A 25030-nucleotide genomic window follows, 5' to 3' on the forward strand; every position below is an offset into this window, starting at 1 on the left:
CACAAGGTCAAGTGCCTTTGTCTTGTGTAAATCTGTTTCACAGTCCAGTTTAAACTTGGTTGGTTTTGAGACCATTTATGTAAGGAGGGTGGGAGGTGAGAAAACTCACCATTTACTCTGCTTCTTTCTAGCTACTACAGAGCAAACGAGGTGCAGCAGTTCACGCACTCCCGACCAGTCAGGAAAGGAGAAAAAGATCCAGACAACGAGTTTGCTGTGAGTTTGCTTTTCCCTCCACCTGTTTTGCTATACAAAATGCAGAAGAAACAAGGGGCTGCACTTTGCATTGCAATCTTTACAGAAAGCCAGTGTGATAGTGTCAAGGGGCTCCGTAGCTGAAATTGTAACGTCGAGAATCCTTGATCTAGAATCCATAAATATCGTGCTAAGCACAGCTTCCTACGGAGTACAGCTGTGTGTCTGGTGGATTGTGACTGATGTAGCTGTGCTGAAGGAGGCCGGCCATTAATCATGAAGGATCAGTTCCATTCCAGGCCAACTTTTTAAGATTTGCAGCGGAGAGCGAGCCTCGGGTGTAGTGTAACAGCACGTTTCCTTGCTGCCCCTGCGGCATGCTGGTGCTCATGTGTAGTGTGCTTGGGCATGTTGCATATAGCTCTGGCTAAATATGCCAAAATCACAGGTCTGCTAATAGTGGCCCACGTGGAGGGTAACAGCTTACTGCTGCTCGTGTTGGTACCATTTAAATAGCAGAGGGAGTCTTCCTTGCCAGAAACACTGGGTTCCATCCCAATCAGTGAAGGTGAAAATCGTTGTGTAAGTCCTGCCAGCTAGTTCTGGAAGCCTGGTTCTGTGCTCTACCACAGAAGGGAATTGAATTGCAACAGCGATATTTTCCTTACCTCTTGGAATTTTCTCCTTCTCTAACCAGAATATGTGGATAGAAAGGACGATGTACACGACAGCGTATTCGTTTCCAGGCATCCTCAAGTGGTTTGAAGTTAAACAGATTACAACGGTGAGTTCTGCAGATGGGCTGGGTCTCATCCCCTCCAATCCTTGGCAAAGTAGAGAGTTTTGCAACAGTTAGGACAGCTAGTCCTTCCACTGTTGGATGTGGCACACCAGTAACTTCTGCTTCAGGTAAAAGCAGATGTATATCTTCTTGGATGTGTTTGTCGTCCTTTGCATTTTGCATCTGCAGACAGCTTTACCCCAGGCAGCAAAGTTCTGTGTTGTCTGTATAACACGTGGGAGGGTGGTTACTGCTGCAACACACTCCACAGTCAGCACTCAAGTCCTGAACTCTTGTTCCTTCGGGTTAAAGACCATTCTTGCATTCATCTGTGGGTGACAAGATAGTTAGCACAGGGGGTCCAAAATCCTCTGCTGGAAACTATTGGGCTGTAATTTGTATATGAGGAGTTACTTGACTTCCAGGGGAGAAAACTGAAGGTTTATTGTGTTTCTTCTTTCTGTCAGGAAGAGGTCAGCCCTTTGGAGAACGCCATCGAAACAATGGAGCTCACCAACGAGAAAATCAGCAACATCGTCCAGCAGCATGTCTGGGACCGGAGTCTTCCTGTGCATCCTCTCTCTATGCTCCTGAATGGGATCGTGGACCCAGCGGTCATGGGGGGATATACCAACTATGAAAAGGTCCGTTTCACGTTTATCTCTAGCTCAGTCTGTTGACCTCCGCGGTGTTGAAGACCTGGATTGAAACGTAGGAGATTCGAGTTCCATTTTGCATTTTGTAGTCGTATCTGTGCTCAGAGCTCAATGAAGAAAAGAGCAATGATAAGAGATTTCCACTAGCCTGCAGGGTGGGAAAACCCCGTGTCCTTCGTGTTTGGGGTTAGTGGTGTGCATCGCCACAGAAACGAATGATCCAGCCCTTCTGGGCCTTGTTTACGGTGATGATAATAACATGATTTTAGCTTGCGGGGGCATTGAGGTGCTTGGTCAGCCCAATGAACAGTGCAAGTTAACAAAAGCAAAAGAGCTAGCGTTTCTCGATTGTATTAACAAAAAATGGTAAGGCAAATAAGGATTTCTCTTTTCCAGCAGATAATCTGTCTTTAGAGTCTTGCAGTAAAGAGCGTATATTTCAGGGAAAAAAACAGTCTTTCCTATCCGGGTTTATTCAGTTAACTTCAGTTGAATAGTGTATGTCCTTCCCTTTTTGTGATGTTTAACTTAAGCTGTTTATTCCCAGTATCTAGTGATGGTATTCCCAGCACGAAATACATTGCTTAGTTCCATAAACTGAATGGATGGTGTTAAAGCATTTAATTCTCCTCAGATGTGCTCCAGTCACATGAAATGAAGTGCAAAAGTTAAATGGGAGAGGGTCTGATTTATCTGAGGTCTAACTCTGCTGGTTCCAGAGGAGCTGCATACTTTGCCAGGGCTGAATTTGGCCCTACATCCTCCCATTTTATGAATTAAGGTTGACATAAAGTTTAGAATTACGAAAGTGGGAAAGCAGTTATAACTAGGAAGCACGGAGTATCTGTAACCACATCTGGAAATACTCATTTCTGGTTCATATTTTCCTGTTTCAGCTGAAGATCAGAACATTTGGTGTTTGTGGGCGGCTAAAATCTTGAGTTTTAATTGTTTCGTTGTAGCCAAAAGCCAAAGTCTGTGTTTCTAACATGCGCTTTCTTCTTGCAATAATTAAACACTTTCAAGAAAAATCCACTGGGACATACCCAGCAGTCCTTTCCCAGGCTCACCTCCTCTTGACATCAGCCTTTTTCATAATCATACCACTAGACCTATAAACACTTGGACATACAGTCCAGGTAATGGAACGCAGGACGAAGAAATATATGCAGAGGCTGAAATAGATCAGAGGCGCGTTTTAAAACCGAATGAAAAATATCTAGGGATTTTATCTAAGAAAAAGAAAAATGAAATTCCTCGGCCTGGGAATTGTGATGCATTTCAATGTAATACACTGTAGCACATAATGTGAATCGGCACAATTTGGAGGCTTCAGTCCAGGAGGGCGTACTTGTGTTTGTTCAAACTGGTACCAGATTGGGTTGGTTAAAGGTAAACACATAAGAAGTGTAGACTGAAGGTGCTTTGTTGAGTCAAAACCTCAACACAATGTTTATTTCTGCTGCATCTTTGTAACAAGCCCCGTGTGAAAACGCTGGACTTAAATTTTAGAGCTTAAGGAAACCGCAGGCAGGGGATGTCCTGTTCACTTTTCTGCAGCTGAGGTTGGCTGCGTGTCGTTGTGTACTGTAGGTCACTGAATGCTAAAAATTAAAGACTTTTTGAAGTGAGAACTCAACAGACTGGATCTGCTACTCGCGTTTGAGTGACAAGTAACATAACCTAGGTTATTCAAAGCAATTCAGTTTTATGAGAAGGGAATTGGAATTGAAGAAAACCCTTCCAATGAAGTGACTTTTTTTTTTTTTACATATCTGTGTTTCACTGAAAAAGTAGTCATATTTATTTAAACAGAAAAAAAGTTTTTCTTCCCAGTTCTCAGCAAATAACCATGGTTTGTCCCTCAGCTTTGTGTCGGGGAAATAGCAAAATTTGGTTTTAACGAGAGAAGTAATGGAAGTGAATTGGTTTTAATTAGAGTAGTAATGGAAATTAATTGTCTTTACAGTACAGGGATCTTTGGCTCAGAGTTAACTGTGAAAGCAATGTGTCGTGTCTGTTTTAGCTTTTCCCTTTGCTTTCAGGCCTTCTTCACAGAGAAGTATCTTCAAGAACATCCTGAAGATCAAGATAAAATTGAACTGCTTAAGCAACTAATTGCTCTACAGGTATTGTAGTGGGAAAGAAGTGGAAGCACTGTATGTGAGTGCAGATCAGTTCCAGCATCGTAGTTCTGGAGAGAGAATGCAGATAAATGCTGTAAGAACAACCCAGATATGTGTCCAATTGGTTTTTATTTGAAGGAAAGTGTATTCTAGAAGTGTGGCTTGGAATGTCCCATGTATCTTGTGTTGCTCTGAAACGTTATTTTGAAATATTTGCCAAGGTGGCATAGATTTTTTCCTTATGAGTGTAACAAAATATCTGTTACCTTTTCATGAAACAGTCAGACCTAGTATTTTGTTGGTCTGACCATTGAAAATTGTCTATTTTGACCTGCATGGAAATGAAGAATTGCCCTGTTTTCTTGTAATGCAAATTGCATCCCTGCGGACCAGTTTTTTCATATTTCCACGCAACAGAGCCCAGTTAAAACTGCCTCACAATCATACAGCTCTGGGGGCTAAGGAGTGAAACTCCAACATGTAACGTGTGTATTTTCCAAGGCAGAATATGGGACCTGAGCGGGGAAGAGGGAGCTGTAGGTATAGATGAGTAAAATGTGATGTTCGTTGAACACGTGGAGCTCAAACAGTCAAATTACCACAGCGTAAGATGCTAAGAGTCGGTAGATGAGCTTCCTTACTGTATGATCAGGTGGTTTTTGCCTCTGCAGAGTCAAACCATGTTTATTTAAGTCCTTCGAGTGCATCTGAGATGTTTAATGTGTTCCTTCCTGGAACAGGAGAGCTGGTTTTTCCTTTTGAGCTTCACTTGGTTCCTTCTTTTAGATGCCGTTGTTGGCAGAAGGGATTAGGATCCATGGTGAGAAGCTGACAGAACAACTGAAGCCTCTCCATGACAGACTGACAGCCTGTTTCAAAGAGCTGAAGAAGAAGGTGGAGAAGCAGTACGGTGTGATAACTTTGGTAAGCGTACCCGGTTGTTTAGTGTTTTTACCTTACAGAAACACAACTCTCCCCTTTCCCACTTGTGAGTTAGTGTTAAATGATTTATCACGAGTGCGTTTGTCTGCAGCCTCCCTCCCTCACCGAAAGGAAACAGAGCAGGTCAGGCTCTGTTGTGCTGCCCTACATCATGTCTTCCACACTGAGACGGCTCTCTGTCACATCTGTGGCATCTTCTGTGGTCTCTACATCTTCCACGTCATCTGATAGCACTTCTTCCAGACCAGGTTCAGATGGGTTAGTAATCAGCCTTTACATGTGGTTTACAAGAGTGGGGATATGCCTTTGCCAGAATTAGTTACTCTTAAAATGAGGATTTATTCCATGCAGAGTAGTGATACCTGTGCATTTAAAACTTTAAATGGAGGCCAGTGTTGTTATTCCGTTGTACAGACAGGGAGTTTGAAGCACAGCTAGGGATAGTTCTGGGAATTGAACCCACGACTGTCTGTCTCAGGAGTCACAATTATCTACGTGATACTGAAGAGGGATGGAGGCAGTGCATTTCAGGTGCACAGTATTTTTGTTTTGCAGGAATGCTGGAAAACAGCTGTAAGATATTACGAGGTAATTTAGCTTGTTGTGGTCTGCAATGGGGTGCATCGTCACGGGGTGATTGTTCCACCTACCTGGTTGCAGGTGCATACATGGCATTAAAAGGAGCTGCCACACATGGAAACATTTCCTGCTATTACTTTTGTGTACATTTGGTTTGCATCTGTGATAACCAGGGAGTTTGGGTGACTTGCTTAAGGTCACACAGAGACTCGGTGGCAGGGCTAAGCATAAATGCCAGTCTGGCTCCCTCTGCAAGTAGATCACACTTTACTTTGTACCTAAGACACAATACTTAAAACTTCTAGGGTAGCTTACGAGCACAAATCTTACTGAAAATTCTGTGGTCACAACTCCGTTTTTCACAGTAATCTCGTATGCAGACAAAGAGATCACAGCTTTTTAACAGACAGTGCTTTAAATGTCTGGTGGACTAATGTTTCGTGCTTTTTCGCTGTTTTGGTGTGGGCCACAGATCTATTCTGGAGCCTCTCTTGGAGAGAAGAATATCAGCAGGACCCAGAGCTGAAGATTTGCCCATGAAGGATGATGGTGATAACCGGATTAGCAAACTGAAGCGGAAGGAGTGGAGTATTAGCAAGTCTCAGGTTATTGTAGAGAAGGAGCCAGAAACGGAGCTGACTTCCAAAATGGTAAAAAAAAAAAAACCCAATTAAAAAAGCAATAATAAAATCCACAGCAGGAGATTGTAGAGTTTCCGTTCCTTTCAGCCATGCTTGTCATTGGGAACTTCATTAAATGGTGGGAGGGGTTCAAATACCAAAAGCCTTGGTCATCTGATTAATTCTGACTTTTTTTTATTTGGAAAACTTGTGTCACAGACCCAACTGCAGTTTGGCTTAAGGTACAAACTGGAAACAGGAGGCACCGGTGTTTCGTCTAGGTGCTCAGTGCTCTTGTTCCTTTTTAGGAGCCGAGGACTGTGTGGTGCACTCAGCACCACGTAGAATTGTTCTGTTGTTGTTGGAGCAAACAGATACTGCTAGCCCACTCCAAAATCCAGCTGGCAAGCCAGATGTTCAGCTGCTATCAGTCAGCATCGCTGCACAAATCAAATGTGCTGTAAGGTGAAGATCAGTTTGATAGACTGGGGAGATGAAAAAAGATCTCCTAGTTAGGTCACCAGCTTGGGACTGAAAAACTGGTTCTTCCAGCCTGTACTCTGCTCCAGACCTCCTGTGTGAGGGCAGGAGTGTTTACTCCTTGAGCAGATTATTTGCAGGAGAGGAATAAAAGAGAATCTATACCCCCACAGGAGCATTATAATGAGGAATGTGTTGGAGACTGTTCAGCGTTAAGGTTGACAGTGGGATTTGGAATGATCACCTAATACAAATGGATAAGTTTCAGCCCAAAAGTAGAGTTGTATGACCTTGGAGTACTATCCTGCTTTGTGCAAAGACTGTGTTACACTGTCACAGAGTATGCGAGAATTAGGGATCTGAGTATTTAAGCCAATGGCTCAGTGATACTGATTTGACTTAACACAGGCTGCATAAATAATGAGAAAACATGAGTTCTTCTATTTCCCTTTCTCTCCCAAGCTCTCAACTGAATCTGGCAGGAACAGGTTATGCTGCTATATATTCAGGAATTCTCATCAAATCTGAGTGATGCTGCCAGCACTTGGAGTCTGCAGCTTGTTTATGAAAAGGGGAACTTGGTTCTAGAATCAGGTCGTTCGGTATTGACAGGCTTCCCACTCAAGTGGAAAATCTGGGGTTGTAAATATGAGTGGTCCAGGAGGCCTGGCCCTCTGCCCCTGGAAGAGCTGCCGTTGAATTAAACGGGTTTAACCCACAAACTGTGATGTCAGATGCTGATCACTTTATTAAGTACAACTCGAGAGAAAAGATCTGGGAGGAAGCCCATCTGTATCGGCCGGTTCGCTAGGACAGTAAGGCATGTCTGTCCAAGACTTTGCGTTGCAGCGAGATGCAGAACAGAAGACGCACCCTCCCGGCTCCCCTCGTGTCTCTGAGGGCAGATTCCATGTGTGATCAGCTTACTGGAGCAAATGAGCCGTCAAGGGTTCGACTCCTGCTTAACAACATTGCAGAGTGCAGGGAAAGCTGTTCTTTATAGCGGGTCTGTTCCATAGCTGCGTCGTGCAGCACAAGAGTTGGACAGACTGATTTTATGCAGCTCTTGACTAAGCTGCTCGGGAGCTTGAAAGCCAGAGGGAACCAAAGGCTTGCTGTATGTCCAGCAGCTTTGGTCTTTTTAAGTTTTATATTCACTGTACACCAGCGTGTGGTCCCTTCAGTTGAGCAGTTCAGTATTTCTCACCCCGCAGATCTCTAAAAGAGCCCAGTAATTATAGTGACAGCCTTCTCCGTAAAGCAATAAATTATTATTTAAAAGGACCATCATATTCTTGCATTGGACTCTTGGCTCCTTGTTCTGGCGGCCTGAAGAGCGCAGAAGACGTGTGTGACACTGGAAGGAACTGGAACGACATCTCCCGAGTCCCAGTTGCTAGGGATTTGCTCTGTAAAGCCTGGTTGAGACTTGTTTCACAGCGCTAAGGGTATGCTGGATGATACCAGCTGTCCTGGCTTGCACCCAGAATATCATCTTTTATTCTTCTTGGAAAAAAGTTTTTTCTCCCCCCAACCCCACATTTGTTCACAGAACTGCTAATCAAGTGCCGCAGTTTTTTAGCCTGATGTCTTCCCTTCTTAGTTAATGCACTAAGGTTGTTAAAAACAGTTTACGATTGATACCCAGTTAGTAAGGTCCCACAGAACACTGGAGGTGTCGGAGGAGCACAGCATATGCCTTCTGACATGGCTTAGCCAGTGCGGTGGTTTCACTCTCACGTTTCACCTGAATGCACCTTCCCTCCTCCTGCTCGGCTTTTCTGGAGCGTGTTGATGCCTTTGTGTCGGGTCTGATGAGCTGATGTTCGTGCAGCCACCTTGCTGACTGCTAAAAGTTTGGTTTGCTCTTTGTTTCAACCAGGGCATGTCAGGAAAAGCACAAAGGCCAAAGAGTCTTCAGCTGGGAGACAACAGACTGACTTTGCTTCAGGGTTCCTCACTCCAGCAGCCAACGCCTCGCAGCCCGCCACCCATCACTCCCAAAACCCCGAGAACCCAAAGTAAGTTCTGTTACAGAGCAGCTGCCGCATCCGTCGGGGCCGTACCTGGCAGTAGGAATTACTGTGTGTTTGCTGGGGAAGCCTCACTGGCGAGGGAAAGAGGGAAGAACTGCCCTGCAGTCGTTCACAGAAAGCGACTGTGGGCTATTAATGTTGGTAGATATCTTGGTGAGATAACAGAATTTGGCAGTGTTATCAAAGGCACGGCAGTCATACTTGTGACTTACGTATCGCTTGTTAAAATTGAGTATATCAGAGAAATTCCAGAGAACAGTTTTGATCTTTTTCGGTTTCTTTTTTGTTTTCTCCCGTACTGGTTTGTGGGAAGGTATATTGAACTTCAAGCTGAACGTCACGTGTCATCAGTGTAGATGCTTGTAAATGCATCCCGTCAGGCGGCTGCAGCACATAGTAGAGGATTATCTCCTGTGAATTCGCTGGATGGAACCGCAGCCATCCAGCACGGTATTTCCGATCAGCTCCGAGGCTGAATTTTTTCTCTGCAAGCCCTGAAGGCTTTGTTAATTAACAAACAATAACCCTCATCACGTGGCAAAAAAGTTTTAGAAGTTGCACTGCAGCTTGGAAACTCACTGGTAAATGTTACACCTGAAAGAGACGGAATTTATCTTGAACAATAAGCAAAATGACTAATTGGCGCAGTTACTTTCCAGTAAGCCCTGTCGTTAATTCTGGAGCAACATATAAATACGGCTGAAGTAAAAATACAGCTCCAGTGTCACCACTGACAGCTTCCTTGCTTGTCGTTGCATTTCTCCCTCTACTGCTGTTTTTTTTAAACAGAAGATCATGTGTAGGACCTGACTGTCCTTCCTCTTAGGTGGCTATAAATTCAGTGTCCAGTATAGATAAAGTCAGAATCCAGTATAGATAATGTACTAAACAAGCATAAAACTATCGTGAGAGGGTTAAAACCAAAAAAATGGGTATCAGGGGTGGGGAGACAACGAGAAACACAAACAAATGCAGGAATACTATATGAAGAAAGATATGCGAAAGGAATGTGAAACCTCACTCTTCTACTTAGCAAGTGGTTTTAATTGCCATTAGTTCCAGGACAGCTTCGCAGGAATTCTTCTGAAGTTTGGGTACTTATCTACTCCATCAACTGGAGTTAAAATCAAAGTGAATTCTCAGGTTGAGGCCCAGGCTGAAAGGAGACCCCAGTGAACGTTGCAGATGTGATAATGGATTCAATTTTCTGTTCTCTCAGGCATGCATTTTTCACATACGCTTAGATTCATTTGATGAAGATGGAACTCTTCTGGGCATTTTGAACTTCAGGGAGATACAACTGTGACTTGACTTTGACAGATCCATTTGGGTTTAGCTGCTACAGCAGAGAACTGTTAGCAGATCAAAAGCACGAGATCTGAAGTGAATCTCCCTTAAAATTCTACATGGTCGATCCCATTTCCCATTCCCTTTCCACCTACTTTAATGTCTTTTCTTATTATTGTTGTTGCTTCTAGGTTTTCCCTCATTGCAAGCTGATGGATTGGCAACTTCTAGCTTACCGAGCACCCCACCCCCACCTCCGCCCAAAAGCAAACCCTATGAGAACAGCAACCCGAGGAATTCTGTGGAGGTAAGGAAATGAGAGCTGACACTTTTTTGGAGAACAGCTTTTGAGAAAGAAACGCCAGTGGAATTTTCCAAGCTGCTTCTAGGGTGGTGCTACTTGAAACTTGTCTAATCATTTTACTGGTTCACTCCCTGAAACCACAAAAGAATAAAAAAAGTTTTTTGCTTCAGGAGAAGGCCATCAAGTGCAGTCCCTTCTTTTCCAAGTGGGAGTTGTCTTGTCCTCGGTTAGGCAAACTGTGTGTGGGGGTGGGAAGATATATTGAAAACAAAGCACAATGATTGAAAAGTTTCAAAAACATGATCAATGTGAAATAGCGCAGTAATCTGGTCTTGAAAAAGAAGGGGAAAGAATTCACACATCTGCAGAAATTACAAATGTCTCCTTTTGAGTCCTCAGCTCAGAAGAATCTAGTTTTTCAAAGTATGTGTCATTAGTAACTTAAACCAGCCTGTATTATATCACCATCTTAGCCACAGCCTTTTTCTCCATTTCGTGGAGTTGGTTTCCTTCTAGGAACATCAAATTGCCACTTTTCTTTACCCTGTATCTTCTAGGAACATCAAATTGCCACTTTTCTTTACCCTGTATCACTAATGTTTCTCTTACACTGTGGGATGCCCAACGGCTCACAGGTACTTAATGTGCAAGGACTCGGCTCATTGTATCAGAATCATTTTTTCTGCCCCTGAAATTCAGGTGCTTCTGGTCCAAGACACTAATTGCTCTCCAATGTGCAGCAACAGAAAGCATCCTTTTGTAACTGTGAAAGCGGGGGGATGTCTTCCCCAGTCTGATTTGCAAAGAAGATTTACAGAGTACCTTAATGAGACGAACCGGAATTTGCCCCAAAAGAATTTAAAGGATGACTGCCCTTAAAATATGCTACCTCTCACAGCGCAGGAAGACAAGAAAAGAGCTCATCACTTAATTCTGTTAGAGAGAGAGGGATGTACACTGCATAAAGCCTTGATGCATGGGATAAATAGGAGGTTTTCCATTTTGCCCTTCATTGGGTCAGAATTGACTGTGCTTCTGAAAAAGGACAGTATAGCTACTGTAGGTGTCATGAATGGCAGAAATATGCCAGCTCTAGGGATGCTGTGGGAGTCACTGGTTCAAGAGGATTAATAAAAGAGCCTCTTTCCCTTGAGTCTTGTAAGAAAACTAATTACTAACATGTTCTGGCTTGCAACATTGACCTTGGCTTGCAGCCAAATGAAAAGGATTCAAAGGGCTGTAAAGAGAGATTGTAAAAGTATTTTCTGAAGGGTTTTGTTACATCGTTGTTGTTGTAAAGTTGACTCTGTCCTCCTTCAGCTGAAATACTCCTGAAATCTTGACAGTTTTGGCTAAGCCAGTGGGTAAGCCACACAAGTTTCCCATTCACCTGGCCTTTCGCATCTCAGTTGTTTACAGGATGCCCCTTAAAAAGAGCAGAGACTTGAAGGAGCCCGCTAGTGCAGTTTTCTGCAAGAACTAGAAACATCCTACAAGCCCCTGTGCCTGGCAGGAAAGCTGTGGCATGCCTTAGTAGAACTTCACTTGCTACCGTTTCACGGAGTTAGTTGTAGCATTCTGATTTGGAAGCGTTTTACATCCTTTTGGCCCCTACTTGGTGCAGCTCAACGAACCAGCAAGATAAAAATAGTTGAATTTTGAAACCTAGAGGAAGATGGGTTTATTGCCATTTTAATGATAAACAAAAGGTGGGACAGAGGGACAGATGGCTCTGACTTGAAGTCAGGTCAGAAGCGACTAAAGTCTTTCTGCAACTAAAGCATATTCTAGCAACTAAAAGGCATCTGCTTCTGTTATTTCCTGGGGATCTGTCCTTGTTTGCCCCTGTCATCAATTTGATGTAGTACAGGGAGGCTGAATTCAAAGATTTGGTCCTGAAAAACACATCAAGTAGTACAGGACCTCTTGCATTTCTTGTTCGGTGAAGCAAAATGTCCTAACTTGCCAGTAATGGCTTATTTTTTCTGTGTGTTTTTGTTTTACCTTCTCAGGTTGCTCCACCGCTACCCAGCAGACGTGAAGCCAAGCCTCCCCCGCCACCCCCAAAAACCAGAAAATCGAGCGTTGTCTCTTCCGAGCAAGGTTTGCAGTGAGGACCGTCACTTGCTGGTGTAACAGCAAGCGCCTGCAGTGAAATGGACGTTTTCTTTTTGCTGACGTGCTGGGGCTCTCTGACCTTACGGCTGGGTGATCTCACTGCCATTCCGTTCACTCCCCTTGGAGTTTTCTTTGGGAAATACCAAAAGGAACTGTGCTGGTGACTGTATTCCCTAACCTCTGGTTCATCTTTCCAGTATTGAGACACTAATCGCATTGCAGAAGTCACCCAACTGGAATTCTTGTCTGTCTTTAGTCTTTGTCTCTCGTGAGGTTTTTTTTTCCACTGATGCAGTTTTGGCAGCTCATTCCTAGTGTAAACCTGGCACGGTAGCGATGTGCACCAGTGTTTGAAACAAGCCACGCCAGTGTGAGATGTGCCCTACAGTATTTGCACAGAAGTTCGGTACAGCTTTACAGCTGTGCTTGTGCCCTGATCCCTCCTGTCCCTGAAGCATCGCCAAGCCCTGAGCTGCGTGAAGCGAAGCAGACCGCAGCCGTTCCGAAGTTGTGAGATGTCAGGTGCCGGTGTATGATGAGCAGTCTCCTAAGATTCTTGATTGCAGGCAGAGACCTGAGCATTGTTAGCAGAATAAGAAGTCTTTTTTTTTTTTTTTTTCCTGCTAGTCATCATATGTATTTAAGATGAAGGGCAGACGTTCTGCCTTACACCATCACTGCTCGAGTCGTGGCAGTTGCTTGCTCCCAATGGAGAGTTTAGGTTCACCAGTATTTTGTCATAATTTCACTGTTGATTCTGGTTTTAACACTACAGAGCAGTTGATATTCCTCCCTGCATTATGTTACCTGCTTGGTTTGCACTTGTATCTGGGGCTTGGTACAATATTTCATCTTTTTGCTTTTTAATAGGGTGTAAAAAGTTGCTTCTCTCCTGGGAATATGTAGAAGAGTAGAAGCTGAATTGGTACCAGCACCATACTGGTACCAGCAAATCTGAGAGGATAGAGTGTGCAAAACTAATTATGCATCCTGACCTCAGAAACAAAGTCTGATAGTAACTATAACCTTTACTTTGGCTGGGTGGATTCACACAAATATAAATAATTCTCATCCTCTTTTTTTTTATTATTTTTTTTGTTTGTTTTTTTACCCCTTTGTGGCAGTACTTGCACTTTGTTCCCTAGCCTCCTTTCACCTAGGTTTGTAACCACCAGTAGACTTCAAGGAGCAGTTTAGATCTGGGATGCATGTGCAAAACTTGCTAATTAACCTAATTTCCTGTTGCTTGGATTAGTCCAGCTTTCTGCAGCTTTTCTTCCCATGGAGGATGGGATAAACTGTTTAATTTTTCTTTTAAGTTGTTTATTCCCTGCTCTGTCTAAGCATCACTCTTTCTACTTGTATAGAGAAAAAATGACACGATCTTAGGTTTTAAGGTTTTTAAATTCACGTGATCCGTGCAGGAAAAGGCTGTTGCCCACTGTTAGAATAGCCTGTCCTCCTAGTTGCATAGTGACCAAAAAATTGACACAAATTTTGTTATATTAGGACCAGATGGGCCTTAGACACAGCATTTCTCTGTGCCTGAGCTGCCACTGAAATCTTCCAGGTTAAAAACCAGGACGTCACCAGTTGCGATTAGTTCATGGCAGATGCATCTTGCAGCTTTCAGGGCTGCGTGTCTCTGAGCTCTGTTATCAGGGCTGCAGCCCTGGGGCGGGGGCTTACAGGGCACTTCTGTCCTGCTGAAACCAGAAACAATTCAGTTAAAAATTCGCTTGCAGTGCATTTCTATTCTGTTCTACTCTCAGAAGATCTAGGTGACTCTGAAGATCGCAGCTCTTTTTTTGCTGTGTGGAGCAGGATTCTCTAAACTGCCTGTTTCGGAACTGATGCCTTGTGAAGAACTTCACTTTTCTCGTCAAGCTATTTAATTGAAACTATCTTTATATATCTCTCCCCCGGACCCCTGTTGCAGCTGCCTGATGGTGCCACATTTCCCAGCAGCAGCAAAGCCAGTGAAGTTTGAGGTTTTCTTGATTGGGAAGAATTAATTCTCTTGTCACATTCAGGCAGAATATTTTGCCCTGCTATTCTGCCTGTGTGGCTGCCTGTTTATAAACACAGCATTTGTGGGGGCTGTTATTTTTTACTGATGTTTTCCAGGAAAGGGAGAAACATAACTTGTTGTTCTCTTTCACTGTGGAACTTGGGAAATATGGGAGTTTGCCTGCAAAGTTTAGATTCAAACTTTTTGGAAAGTCCAAAGTTTCCTAAAACCTCATCATAAAGAGGGACCAGTGGAGGAATTTGGATCCAAGTTTCTGAACCTGCACAAAACTTTGGCTGTTTGCTTACAGGTTGCGGCCTCTTAATTTATCATCAGTATTGATGAAGATTCTGTCATCAGTTCTCTCTTCCAGGAAATAATTTTGCTTGTTAACTGTAGCTCTCATTTAGCTTCTGATTATCGGGTAGGAGATGGGGACACCCACTAAAAGCGCTGCTGAGGACGTTGCTCACAGTAGTAGGTACGAATACTGTTGGGTTGGGGGTTTTTTGCAGGCCACTGCACCATTATGCTGCTTGCATGACTTAAATGGGTTTCATTACCTTACTGAAAAATTGAAGGTCGTTAAACCTGATGAAAGCTTTTCTCAGCAAAGCCTTTCTCAGGGAAAAATAAAGCCAATGAAACCCTAGGGTTGGTTTTTTTTGTTGTTGTTGAGACAGAAGTAGTCCTTTCTTTGGTGGTTCTGCATTACGTTGGCTTCAGTGAAGGAAACCTGCAGAAGCTGTGGTGGCTTTGCTGCCTGCAGGGCTCCGTAAGAGACAGCTGTCACCCAGGGGTCACACAGATTCTCATCACAGAGAGGCCGGAGACGTGTTGGAAGTGGTGCCGCAGTTGTGCCGCATGCACCCGCCGTCGTGTTTGCTGTAGCACATGTACAACTGCCTCTGGGTCGTTGCCTTCTCAGGGGAAATCTTGGAAACCTTTCTGGACACCCTGAGCATGGTTCACCCCCTCTCCCTGGTGCACTGTCAGCTCCACCTTATGTTCTTGGACATAGATGCTGCTTGACTTGAAAACCGCAGGGTTTTCTTGTCTTTCGTTTTTTGTCCGCTTCTTCCTCTTCTTGTAAACTCGGTCTGCCTTCTGCTGCACGTCATGAACTGAAGGATCCTCTGAAACTTCACTTGAACCAGAACTTTGTGGTGAGAATTTTGCTTTAGGAAGAACAGCAGGACGTGATCTCAATTGTAGAAAAGCACATCTGAACACCACCTGCTGTTAATTCAGTGCCTGTCCCTACCCTACATCAGCCTGTTACGTGGTCTAGGTACCTTTTCAGAGCAGGTTGGCTTTTAACTCCTTTGGTAGGTCAGCAGAAACAAAGGAGGCTGTAGCAATCCCAGCTAAGGGGTTGTCGGTCCTGGGTAGACCACCTAGCTATCAGGTTTGGGTATTTTGGTTTCCAGTGACTTTTGAGTCTTATTTCCCTGCCTTTTTTTCATCTGCTTTAATAACCTTTAACTCGTAGGTGTACCTTGTGCATTCAGCAGTTGTTTTTTTCCTGGAGGACGGAACTGGTTCATGCAGAAAAACCTCTCTAGAGGAAGTCTGACCTCAGGAAGAATTTTTCAGCTGATCTTTAATGACTTGACGTAATGCTCTGTAACTGGAGGGGTCTTGGTCCTGACTGCTGGGGTTTGCAGTTTTATGGACTAGGTTTATGAACAGAGTACCTAGCGTGGGAGTGATTAATTATCCTCTCCCCTCCTTTCCTTCCTTGGATCATGCAGCTGCCAGTCATTAGGAATAAGGACAGTGTTTTTTCTCCTCTGTGCCGATACCTGAGCCAGCGAGGTGCCCAAGTCACCTGGAGAGTCCCAGCAGCACCCCAGTGCCCCCAGAAGTCCAGGAAGCTTCAGTGCTTTGTGATTTCAGCAGTGGCTTCAAGAGGCCTTTCATTTCTATTTTGATCTTTGGCTTCTACTATACTTTTTCTATAGGGTTAGCTCCTTAAGAAGCAGGGGAGGTCCCTTCCCATCTGCGCTGCCTCGCAGTTGCGCTGTCTCACCTGGCAGGTTCCTTCTCTGGCTTTGCTGTCCACGCAGTCCAGGCTTTTCTTCTGGCTGCCTTTGTGTTCTGGCCAGATGGACACTTGTCCAAGTGTCATCACCATCCAAGGGGGCATCACCCTTAGCTGGAGGGGAAGGAACAGCTGATGCTGAAGGACAGAGTGAGCACATTTCCCTTCCGGAGAGATTAGGGGCTGAAAATGCAAATTTGCTGTGCCAGGAAGGGGTTTAATGGTGAGAGGGTTTTTTTGGTTTGGTTTTTTTTTTTTTTGCTTTCTAAGCGTTATTTGTATTCTAGAGTCTGAAGTGCTGTAAAGTCTTCCTGCTTCTCCTTCTTGCCTTCCAGCAAACTCACTCACAAACAGGCGTTGGGTTTTCTTAAATGTTTTGCTGGCTGTGGTATGTCAAGAGTTACATTCTCAGCGTAGTTTGCTTGGAGCTACAAGATGGAATTTCGGTCCTGTGCTTAAATGGTTTAGGGCTTCGTGCCAGTTTTAGAAAAAAGCATTGTCTTCTAAGTGTCAGATTTTGAAAGGCAGTTGGGCATTTAAGTGTGTGAATAAGCATGGGGCCTGACCAATTTTAATTAAGAGGAATTAAGTGCCCACACTGAAGAGAAATCCCACCAGACCCCTGATTTATTTATTTTTTAACGGTTACCTACCTGCTCTTTGATACGGTACCTGCCTGACTGAAGTTCTGAGACTGAATTTTGAAAGCAAATTTAAGGTCTCACTACTTAGTTTTCAAAATGAGCATCATCTTTCCATGTTAATTGGATGCTTTTGGAAATGTCATCTCATGTCTTTTAAATTGGAGGGCTAAAAACGGGAGCAGGGGACTCGTCCGTAATGATGTCATCTCTGCACACCAGAAATGAAAGCAAACAGCAGCATTTCTAGCCGATCCATAGTTTTGAATAAAACAAATCTCAAAGTTAAATATCCCGTCTGCAGAGAAGACAAAATCTAATCCCATTTCATAGTCGTGCTGTTCAAAGCTAGTGTTAAATTTCATGTCTTAGAGGGCTGGTTTTTTTGTTGGGTTTTTTTTTTTGATAAATATGCTCAACACTTGTTTTCTGGAGCTTTTAATTAAAATTTGTCATGCTGGGATAAATTCCTTTAAAAATGTTACAGGCTCTAATCCACACCAGGGGAAGAGAGAAAGAGACAGCTTTCCATTTCAGTGGATTATTGGATTAGGAAAGGACACCAGTTCCAGTGAGAACAGCTCTGTGATCTGCAGTGGCAGAAAATCCTGTAATGTATATGCAGTGGGGTTTGAGAACCTGCATCTAATAACCTTCACGCTGTGCAGCCCAGTGGATGTTCCACAGATTAACAGTGAGTTAGATTTGTAGTGATAACAGCCCAGATTTTCTCTCCTTATTTATTTTTATAATTGTAAATGCAAGTAATAAGTTTAAGATGTCTGTAATTTAACTGTAATCTTTTTTTATATATATATAGTGAAAACATTCCTGACCCATTACTACCTTCTTTCAATTTTTTTTTTTTGTCTCTTTTAATTAAAACCTCTTATCTTACATTTACTGTTGCAGACCAAATTATCTAGTGGACCAGGATGAGCTTTTCCTAGGACTACATCAGAAAGAAAAAAGTAAACCAGTAATGGGATTTCATTGCATGGCAGGAGAGGGGCTTTTCAAAAGCAGGTGAGGTTCACCTAATCTGCTCCTTTTAACAGTAAAGCACCTTTAGGGCACTAACAGAGATCACACAAAGGAACACAGAGGAGCTTAACAAAAGGTGAAAAGCATCTGTTTATGCTGTATTGGTCTGACGGTTCAGGTTTCAGGCTGTCAGAGAAATCCCTGGATGTGCATGACTGCATGCTTGGAACCTGTTTTTCACATGCATGGTCTGCAGGTTTTGTCTTTTTTTAAACAGAGGTGTAAGTCCTCAGCAGCTCTGAAATTCAGCCCTAATGTGCATGGTATTAATTGATGTCTGTTTTTTATTGTCGGTATTATAAAGGTTTCATGACGTGTTAAACCTTTGGGTATGTTTGTCTTGAATTCAGGAGAATATGGATATTGTGTAACGTGTTTTTGTGAATGTGTTTTGAGATCCTGGATGTGATCCTTTAGCTAAACTAAACACCCACCTCTGCGGACTGCAAATACACACACACCCCCCCCCCCCCCCTTTCTTTAATTGAATCAGCAAAAGATACAGCTTTTAAACTGGCTCTGAAGAACAGAGTAGGAGCTAAGCTTTGGAAAGGGAGTCTGCATCTCTCTGGGTACATGACACATGATTTACTAAGTCTGTAAAGCAAGGTGTATAAATTTTCATGTTTTTTTTTAAAATATATTAACTGTTGTAAAGTTTGTAAATACCTTTTTAAAATAAATGTAGTTTTTAATGCGTGAACCAGTAAGAAAAGAGTATATGAAAGTGTCTCATACATGGGCTATTGAAGTGGGAGTGGAATTAATTCCAACAGTAAGTTTATTCTTGATTTTTAACAAAGTTGTACTACCGTTTTATCCAGAGACTAGTGAGATCAGACAGTGCCTTTGTCCAGGCGTTGTCTGTACATGTGAAACAAAAGCTGTCACGTCCAAGTTTTCATTGCAGGACACAAAGCAGACCCTGTGCTGCTGAGTCCCCACTGCTGGACCAGAATGTTGCTCTTTTTACACGTAAACTAGTAATCTAATCCACACAACAGTTATCTTCTACTATTTGAATGCAACTTCAGAGTATTTATTCACATAATGCAGTCTAAGCAAAGGCCGTTGGAAGAGAAATTGATTTTAACATAGCTTTGAAATTTTATTCTGGGTCTGTTGTTCCGTTTCGCTTTCTGGGTTTAAATCTTCTTTCGTCTAGCTTCTCCTTCGATCAGACTTTCCTGTAAATACAAATCATAACACTTTTTTTGAAGAGAAGAAATAACTTTGATGATGGAATTTTAACGCCTGGTCAGATGCTAAAATATTCATAGCGTGGTCTCCGTTGGAAGGAGGATTAGAGCGATATAAATCTGACCCAACCTGATCTCTCTGCCACCTGCCCATGGATCTGATCGTGCAGTATAATGTAACTGACGCTTATAATGGCCCTTTTCATCCCAAAGTGCAGGACCATGTTTACATCTGTTAATGGGTCCACCAGCAGCTGTTGAACGCTACGCTTTGACAGCAGCTTAGGACAAGGAGAGTGAACATGCACAAAGCATCGGTATGTAGAATGTCTCGGTCAGCTTAAGCAGTTGGCCAAGAGACCAGAGGCACGAAAGCTGTGCTGGCCAGAGTATTACAGGGTCTTTGTGGAGTGCCACAGTTGCCCTGTTACCACTCCCTGTGTACCTTAGGACTGTTCAACTGGAAATCGTGTTCCTGCGGCCTGTACTGCTGGACCTGGTCTCCTACTTGACTCTTTCTTTATGTTCTTCCCTCCCAGCTGAAAGCCTGAAGTGGTTTGGATAGAAGCATTGTCTGAGCGTGTTATTTTTTTCCCCTTACGTGCCTTAGCTAGGTGTATTTTTGTTTGTGCTCGCTACCAGCTTCTCCAGGAAATTATGGAAATCGATTTAAAAAGTTTTTCCACGGGGTGGATCATTGCCAGACACCTCCCCTTTTATTGCATAATGTTCCTGTAGCAACTCCAGGAATGTGGCACATCGGAAAAGCTGCATCTGGAAAAAGCTGAACTTGTTTTCGATGTCATCAAGCAGCTCAAAATAAGAAGGGCACGTAATTCAGACTATGCTACAGGAAGAAGACATGCAAACTAGTGTTTGGTGCAGAGGCTTAGACCTTTTTACATTTATGTGCAAGATTACTGGCTCTTTCTGAACAAACTTAAGAATATTATTGGGGAGTGGGGAGTGTCTTAAGCTCAGCAAAGACAGGCCAAGTTGCCCTCAGTGAGCAAGAAGTGTCAAGGACTCATTTGAAATATCCTGATAATTATTCTGGTATCTTTGCCTGCCTAATATAGTCTCTTGTAGTAAACAAACAAAAAAAAATTACTGTTGCTGGCTCTTTATTCTGCAGGTAGCGCTGCTGTTGGAAGCCAGAGTCACGCACAAAGATTCCATTTTATATTCAGTAGAAACAGCATTAAAGGTGACCTAAAAAGCCCTGTTGTTTAGGTAGTTTCTGTGTGAAAATCCAATGGAAGTCAGGCTCTGACCTGTCTGCATTGCTGTTACAGAGTTTATGAGCCTTTATTCAGGCCAGATTTCAGTGGAAGGCTAGAGTGCATACTTGAAACTTTTGGCCTTGGCTTCAAAAATGAAGTACAGATTGAGTGTTTCAACTTTTAGGACAGCTCAGAGACGCTTCCCAGAAAGTGGTGACCATCTGGCCTGATCAAGGTGTTGCTATATTAATTAAAGAGCACATTTTTGCTGGGGAGTGTTCTTTCCGTGGCAGTTGGTTTGCATGTGAAGCCGCTGCTGTCATTGCATTAGAGCATCTAATGGAAAATACATTTCCCAGTCTGGGGACCTTGGGAGCAGCAGCTTCCATATGGCTGGATCCTTTAGCTGGCAAAGTGCGCCTTTGAAGTTAAGCATCTGTGAATGCTGCATAGATTTGTATTAAGGTAGAATGTGTTTGACTTTATTTTGTTTTTAATTGAGGGAGTAATGACATTGCTCCAAGGGAAGCATAAGAATAATGTAGCCCTGTCCTAGGACTGTAGCTCTGAGGCACTGGAGAACGATGCAGATAATAAGGGCAGAGCCAGCATGGCCACATGTGGACTAAACTTGCATGTCTCTTCCTCCTTCTCCACCACCTTTTGTCCCTTCCCTCCACGCGCTGTCCCAGCCTGGACCAGTCCCCTGATTTTCCCAGGATGATAAAAGGAAAACCCATGTTACTTACCATGGCTTCCCTCAGATCACTGAACCTGGAACGCTGGTACGAGCCTGGGCATTCAGCCTTCTGCGCTTCCCCTAATTTTTCCATTTCATTTGCAATCTGGATTGGGAAGTGATACAGCCTTCATGAAAGGAGATTTTTCTGCTAAAGCAACTTTAGTTACAGATGAAGATGAAACTGTTCCACTGCACAACCGATACCCACCTCTTTCCCAGGTGCTGCAGCAAACTTAAAATCAGGATGCTGGAAGTACTGCTGTGAGGGACTACACATGAAGTATTAGAAAGGATGGGAAAGCCCCTGGTTGGCAGAACCTTCCACATCTGCATTGTCTTTTAATCGAGTCACCATCCCCGGGGGTATTTAAAAGCTGTGTAGATGTGGCGCTTGGGGACGTGGTTGAGAGGTGGGCAGTGCTGGGTTAATGGCGGGACTTGATGATCTTCAAGGTCTTTCCCAACCCCAAGGATCCTATGATCTGGTCGGTTACCACATGCCAGCTGAAGCGGGTGAACGTTACCGTAAAACAGCCCATCGGGGTATGGCTGCAGTTTAGGGAGAGGGTGAAATGGGGTTTAAGCTGGAGCTCAGACTTCCACCTCTCCTTCAAAGCAGGCCGCCCAGGTCCCTGCCTCCGCAGCAGACAGCGCTGCTCTTCAGGCAAGGCTCTCAGCCCTCATCTTGCCCTAATGCCAACTACTTTCCCATTATTACGTTAAAGAAAGGTGCGTGGGTATGCACAGAGGGGTGTACGTTTGGGGGGAAAGAGACAGAGATCCAGTAAAGCCTGTGTCACCCCTTTTTTGCTGGCATTTTTTACAGGAAAAGGGTCCTAGCGAAAACAACGGGCTTGTTTTACAACCTGGAACCTACCTCTTGAAATGACTCCGCCAGGTTTTCGGCATTCCTTTTTCCTCCTGGTTGCAGGCCGTAAGACCAGTGTTGAGCCAAGCAGATTTCCACAGACATGACGAACAGGAGGACACTGACAAAGATCTTCCTGGACTTCTCCATCCTGTGAGAGAACAAAACAACTTTCTGATCATCGTGACAGCTCCGGTTTTAGCTTGCAGCATTATGAAAATGTTACGTTTCTGGCTCTCCGGTTGCGATCTTCTGCACCCGGGTGGCCTCGTGCCTGTGTCTGAGCCACAGCGGAATTTTGAGCCTCTCAAAGTGTGGATTAGCTCATTATGAAGAGATTTAGCATCTGAAAAAATTTGGATGAAGATCTTAATGAGGGGGGTTGGATACCCTGTCAGAGTTTTAGGAATGTCTGGACCTCAGAGGTTCCATGGAAGTCCCTGTTATTTGGCAGATGTGTTTGGTTTAGCTGGTTTCTGTTCTCACGTCCCTGCTCCTCCAAAAGTGCTCTTTGCAGTCTCCTCCTAATGCAAGTTGCTTCAAATACAAGCACCTGTAAGCACTGAGTAGGTAAAAAGGGAGTACGGTACGTAGTTCAAACACGTTACCTGCTTGCTGAGACAGGTGGCAGAATAACTCCAGCTCTTCTCCGTCCGAAAATGTCTTGCAAGTACGCCTGCCATCTCACTTTTTATATACAACCACCCCAATGCCAAACCTTTCACAGCAGGTAACTTTATCTAATTCTATCGCACAGGCTGCAATTTTGTTCTTAAAATCGCTGTAATGCAGCAGGAGTAAAGCACATAATTGGAACACCCCTGGTGTAGCTATTAAATTCGGTTGTTTTTCTCGAAGAGCCGTAAAAGTAAGAGCCTTTCTTTTAAGAGGCTGTAAATCTGACATTCAAAGCCAGCGGAATTCCACTTTATCCTGTGGAAAAGACACAGTCTTTTCTTTCAGTGGCTTCTAATTTTTAAGTGAAAGTTCTCGGGTGAGTTTGAATTTGTTGAGACTTCCAGGACTTGAAATTGAAATTCACTGTCATCTCTGTAAATCAGGTGTGAAGGAAACAGTCCTTCGGGGCATAAACAAGAGCCTGTGGTCGCACAAGCACGCGGAGCATTTTTGCACACTCCTTTGAAAGTCCTCCTCCTGAATCCTTCAATTAAGGTGCCTCGGTATTCTTTGCTCTATAAAATGCAAAGTACTGTTAAATGGATCAAATGGACAAGTATATCAGACTGTAAACATGCTTTGTTGTCACAATGGAGTCTCATGAACAGGGCTCCCAGACACTATTATTTTGGATTTTATATACATTTATATGTGTGTGCGCACACATGTTCTTCGTTCTCTCAGACTCATGAGGGTTTACGCGCTGCAGTTTTATAAAGGAGTTGATAGGAGTCTGCATGCAGGAGTTACAGTCAGTAAATTTGACTGCAGAAACGGAATTACTTATTTTTTATCCACCTGGCAGCTATTTCGACTTGCTGTGCACTGTTTTGTGTGCAGCTGAATGGATCGTGTTCAGCGTTCTTCAAACATCCTCTCTTCCTGCTCCCGTGACCTCTTTGAGATTAATGGATTAGTAAGTAAATAATGTAAGGAGGATTTAGTGACTCTAGCACAGAGTAATTCTTCCTGCTCTAATGCTTCTCCCACTCGTGGCCAGAGTAGCCAACATTTAACTTCAGCCGATAAACTGATCAAGCTGTGAAAATAGTTTGTTTCAGTGGGAGAAAGGTTACCTCTGCGTGGGCACATCACTTGTGGGAGATTCTCCCATACCAGTGTTTTAGGACTCCTTCCTTCCCTAGCAAAAATTAAGGTTATTTCAAGGCGAACAGAAGATTTTGTTCATCCTGAGGGATGGCACTCAAAGAGGGAAGGAGGCCTGCTTAGCCCAGTAATTGCACCTCTTACTAATGAGCGTTTTAAGCTAGGACTAATGGCAGTCTGCCCTTCATTTCTTTCAGTAAGTTTGTTTCTCCACAGGTTCCTGTTAGGGCTGCAACGCTGACCTAGGGGAGCGTGTCAGAAGGGCCCGTAGCTGCAGGGGGAGTGGGCTGCTGCCCACTATATATATACTATATATATATATATTTTTTATATATATATACTATTTTTAATATATATAAACCCAGTATTTATATATATAAATATATATATAAAAATACTGGGGGGTTTTATATATATTTATCTCTATAAAGCTCCTATCACCATATTGATAGACATTCTTTGGAACCACTCTTGATGGCACTTCAACTCTGGGCCACCGTCCTGTTACCTGAAGGAGCCGGGCGGTGAGAAGGAAGGTGACAACTCTCTTTATTTGCCCACAGATACTTTTATGGCCCCGTTTTAAGGCAACCACAAACCACTGATGGTGGTGGAGTGCGAGCAGGGGTGCGACCCGGGCTCCGGGGGTGCTTCGGTCTGGGCTTGGCAGGCAGGTCCCAGCTTTGTGCTCTCGCAAACCGTCGGTGTCAGGCTGGGGTTTTACCACTTGAACTCGTTAAGTTTCCAGACACCCGAGTGTGGGTGAGGGAGGCTTTTCAGAATTGCTCCCAGACCTTGCAAGTGCACTAGTTGTTCGGTTCTGGGAAGAGAAATCTTAATGCCCGCCGCTGCCAAGCACCTAGGTGGACGTCAAGGACTTGTCGGGTTGGATATGGATCCCCGTTCCAAGAATCGAGACCCCTCTTTCATCCCAAGTGTTGGAAAGGCATATCCTAATCCTCTGGGTCACTTAGGCTTTTTAGACAGTGTTCCTAACCCCAAAAATGTGCACTGGAGGTGAGAAACTGAAGAACAAACTAAGTTTTTTTTTTCTGGGTTTGTTCTCGAGGTGCTGCGGAGCACTTGCGTGCTGCATTTGTACGGTCACTGTTGTGCCCCAGAATTCATTAGACTGAACTCAAGAGCACTTTATAGACCAAGGACAGTTTTTTTTTCTGTGCTTTAGCACTTCCTTACAAACTTGAGCTGTGTGTGACGATAATCCCTCCGCAGCGCACGTAGCTATGTAAGTGGTGGTTATGGCTTCTGACTCCAACTGCTTTATAAAGCAAATCTGAAGGGTGGGGACAAAGAAAAGCTGAAAAGTGTTGCAGATGAGTGACAAGTCA

The 25030-nt window shown here is 43.7% G+C and overlaps 2 protein-coding genes across 3 annotated transcripts in view; one reads left to right on the forward strand and one right to left on the reverse strand.

Annotated features, from left to right (window-relative positions):
- Positions 1-18567, forward strand: part of DOCK5 (dedicator of cytokinesis 5) — an 85746-nt gene extending 67179 nt beyond the window's left edge. Inside the window, exons 43-53 of one of the 2 annotated variants that reach the window (XR_008750046.1) lie at positions 132-216; positions 893-979; positions 1444-1620; positions 3678-3761; positions 4545-4682; positions 4792-4958; positions 5752-5929; positions 8262-8400; positions 9894-10009; positions 12019-17514; positions 17733-18567. Coding sequence is in view for 1 of the 2 variants with exons in the window: in XM_055820206.1 (XP_055676181.1) it covers positions 132-216; positions 893-979; positions 1444-1620; positions 3678-3761; positions 4545-4682; positions 4792-4958; positions 5752-5929; positions 8262-8400; positions 9894-10009; positions 12019-12120 (1273 nt within the window). In the remaining variant the exon portion in view is untranslated. Of the gene's footprint in view, positions 1-131; positions 217-892; positions 980-1443; positions 1621-3677; positions 3762-4544; positions 4683-4791; positions 4959-5751; positions 5930-8261; positions 8401-9893; positions 10010-12018 lie in introns of both variants that reach the window. The other variant, XM_055820206.1, reaches the window with a different exon arrangement.
- A 93-nt stretch (positions 18568-18660) lies between these two features.
- On the reverse strand, positions 18661-22861 carry GNRH1 (gonadotropin releasing hormone 1). The gene is made up of 4 exons (XM_027782247.2): positions 22505-22861; positions 21906-22047; positions 21036-21131; positions 18661-19051 (listed from the first exon to the last, which is right to left on the reverse strand). The coding sequence occupies exons 2-4, from the start codon at positions 22044-22046 to the stop codon at positions 19010-19012; spliced, it is 279 nt and encodes a 92-aa protein (XP_027638048.2). The 5' UTR covers position 22047; positions 22505-22861; the 3' UTR covers positions 18661-19009.
- Positions 22862-25030: the final 2169 nt, after the last annotated feature.

This window comes from Falco peregrinus, chromosome 17 (genome assembly GCF_023634155.1).
Source record: "Falco peregrinus isolate bFalPer1 chromosome 17, bFalPer1.pri, whole genome shotgun sequence".
Classification (NCBI taxonomy): domain Eukaryota; kingdom Metazoa; phylum Chordata; class Aves; order Falconiformes; family Falconidae; genus Falco; species Falco peregrinus.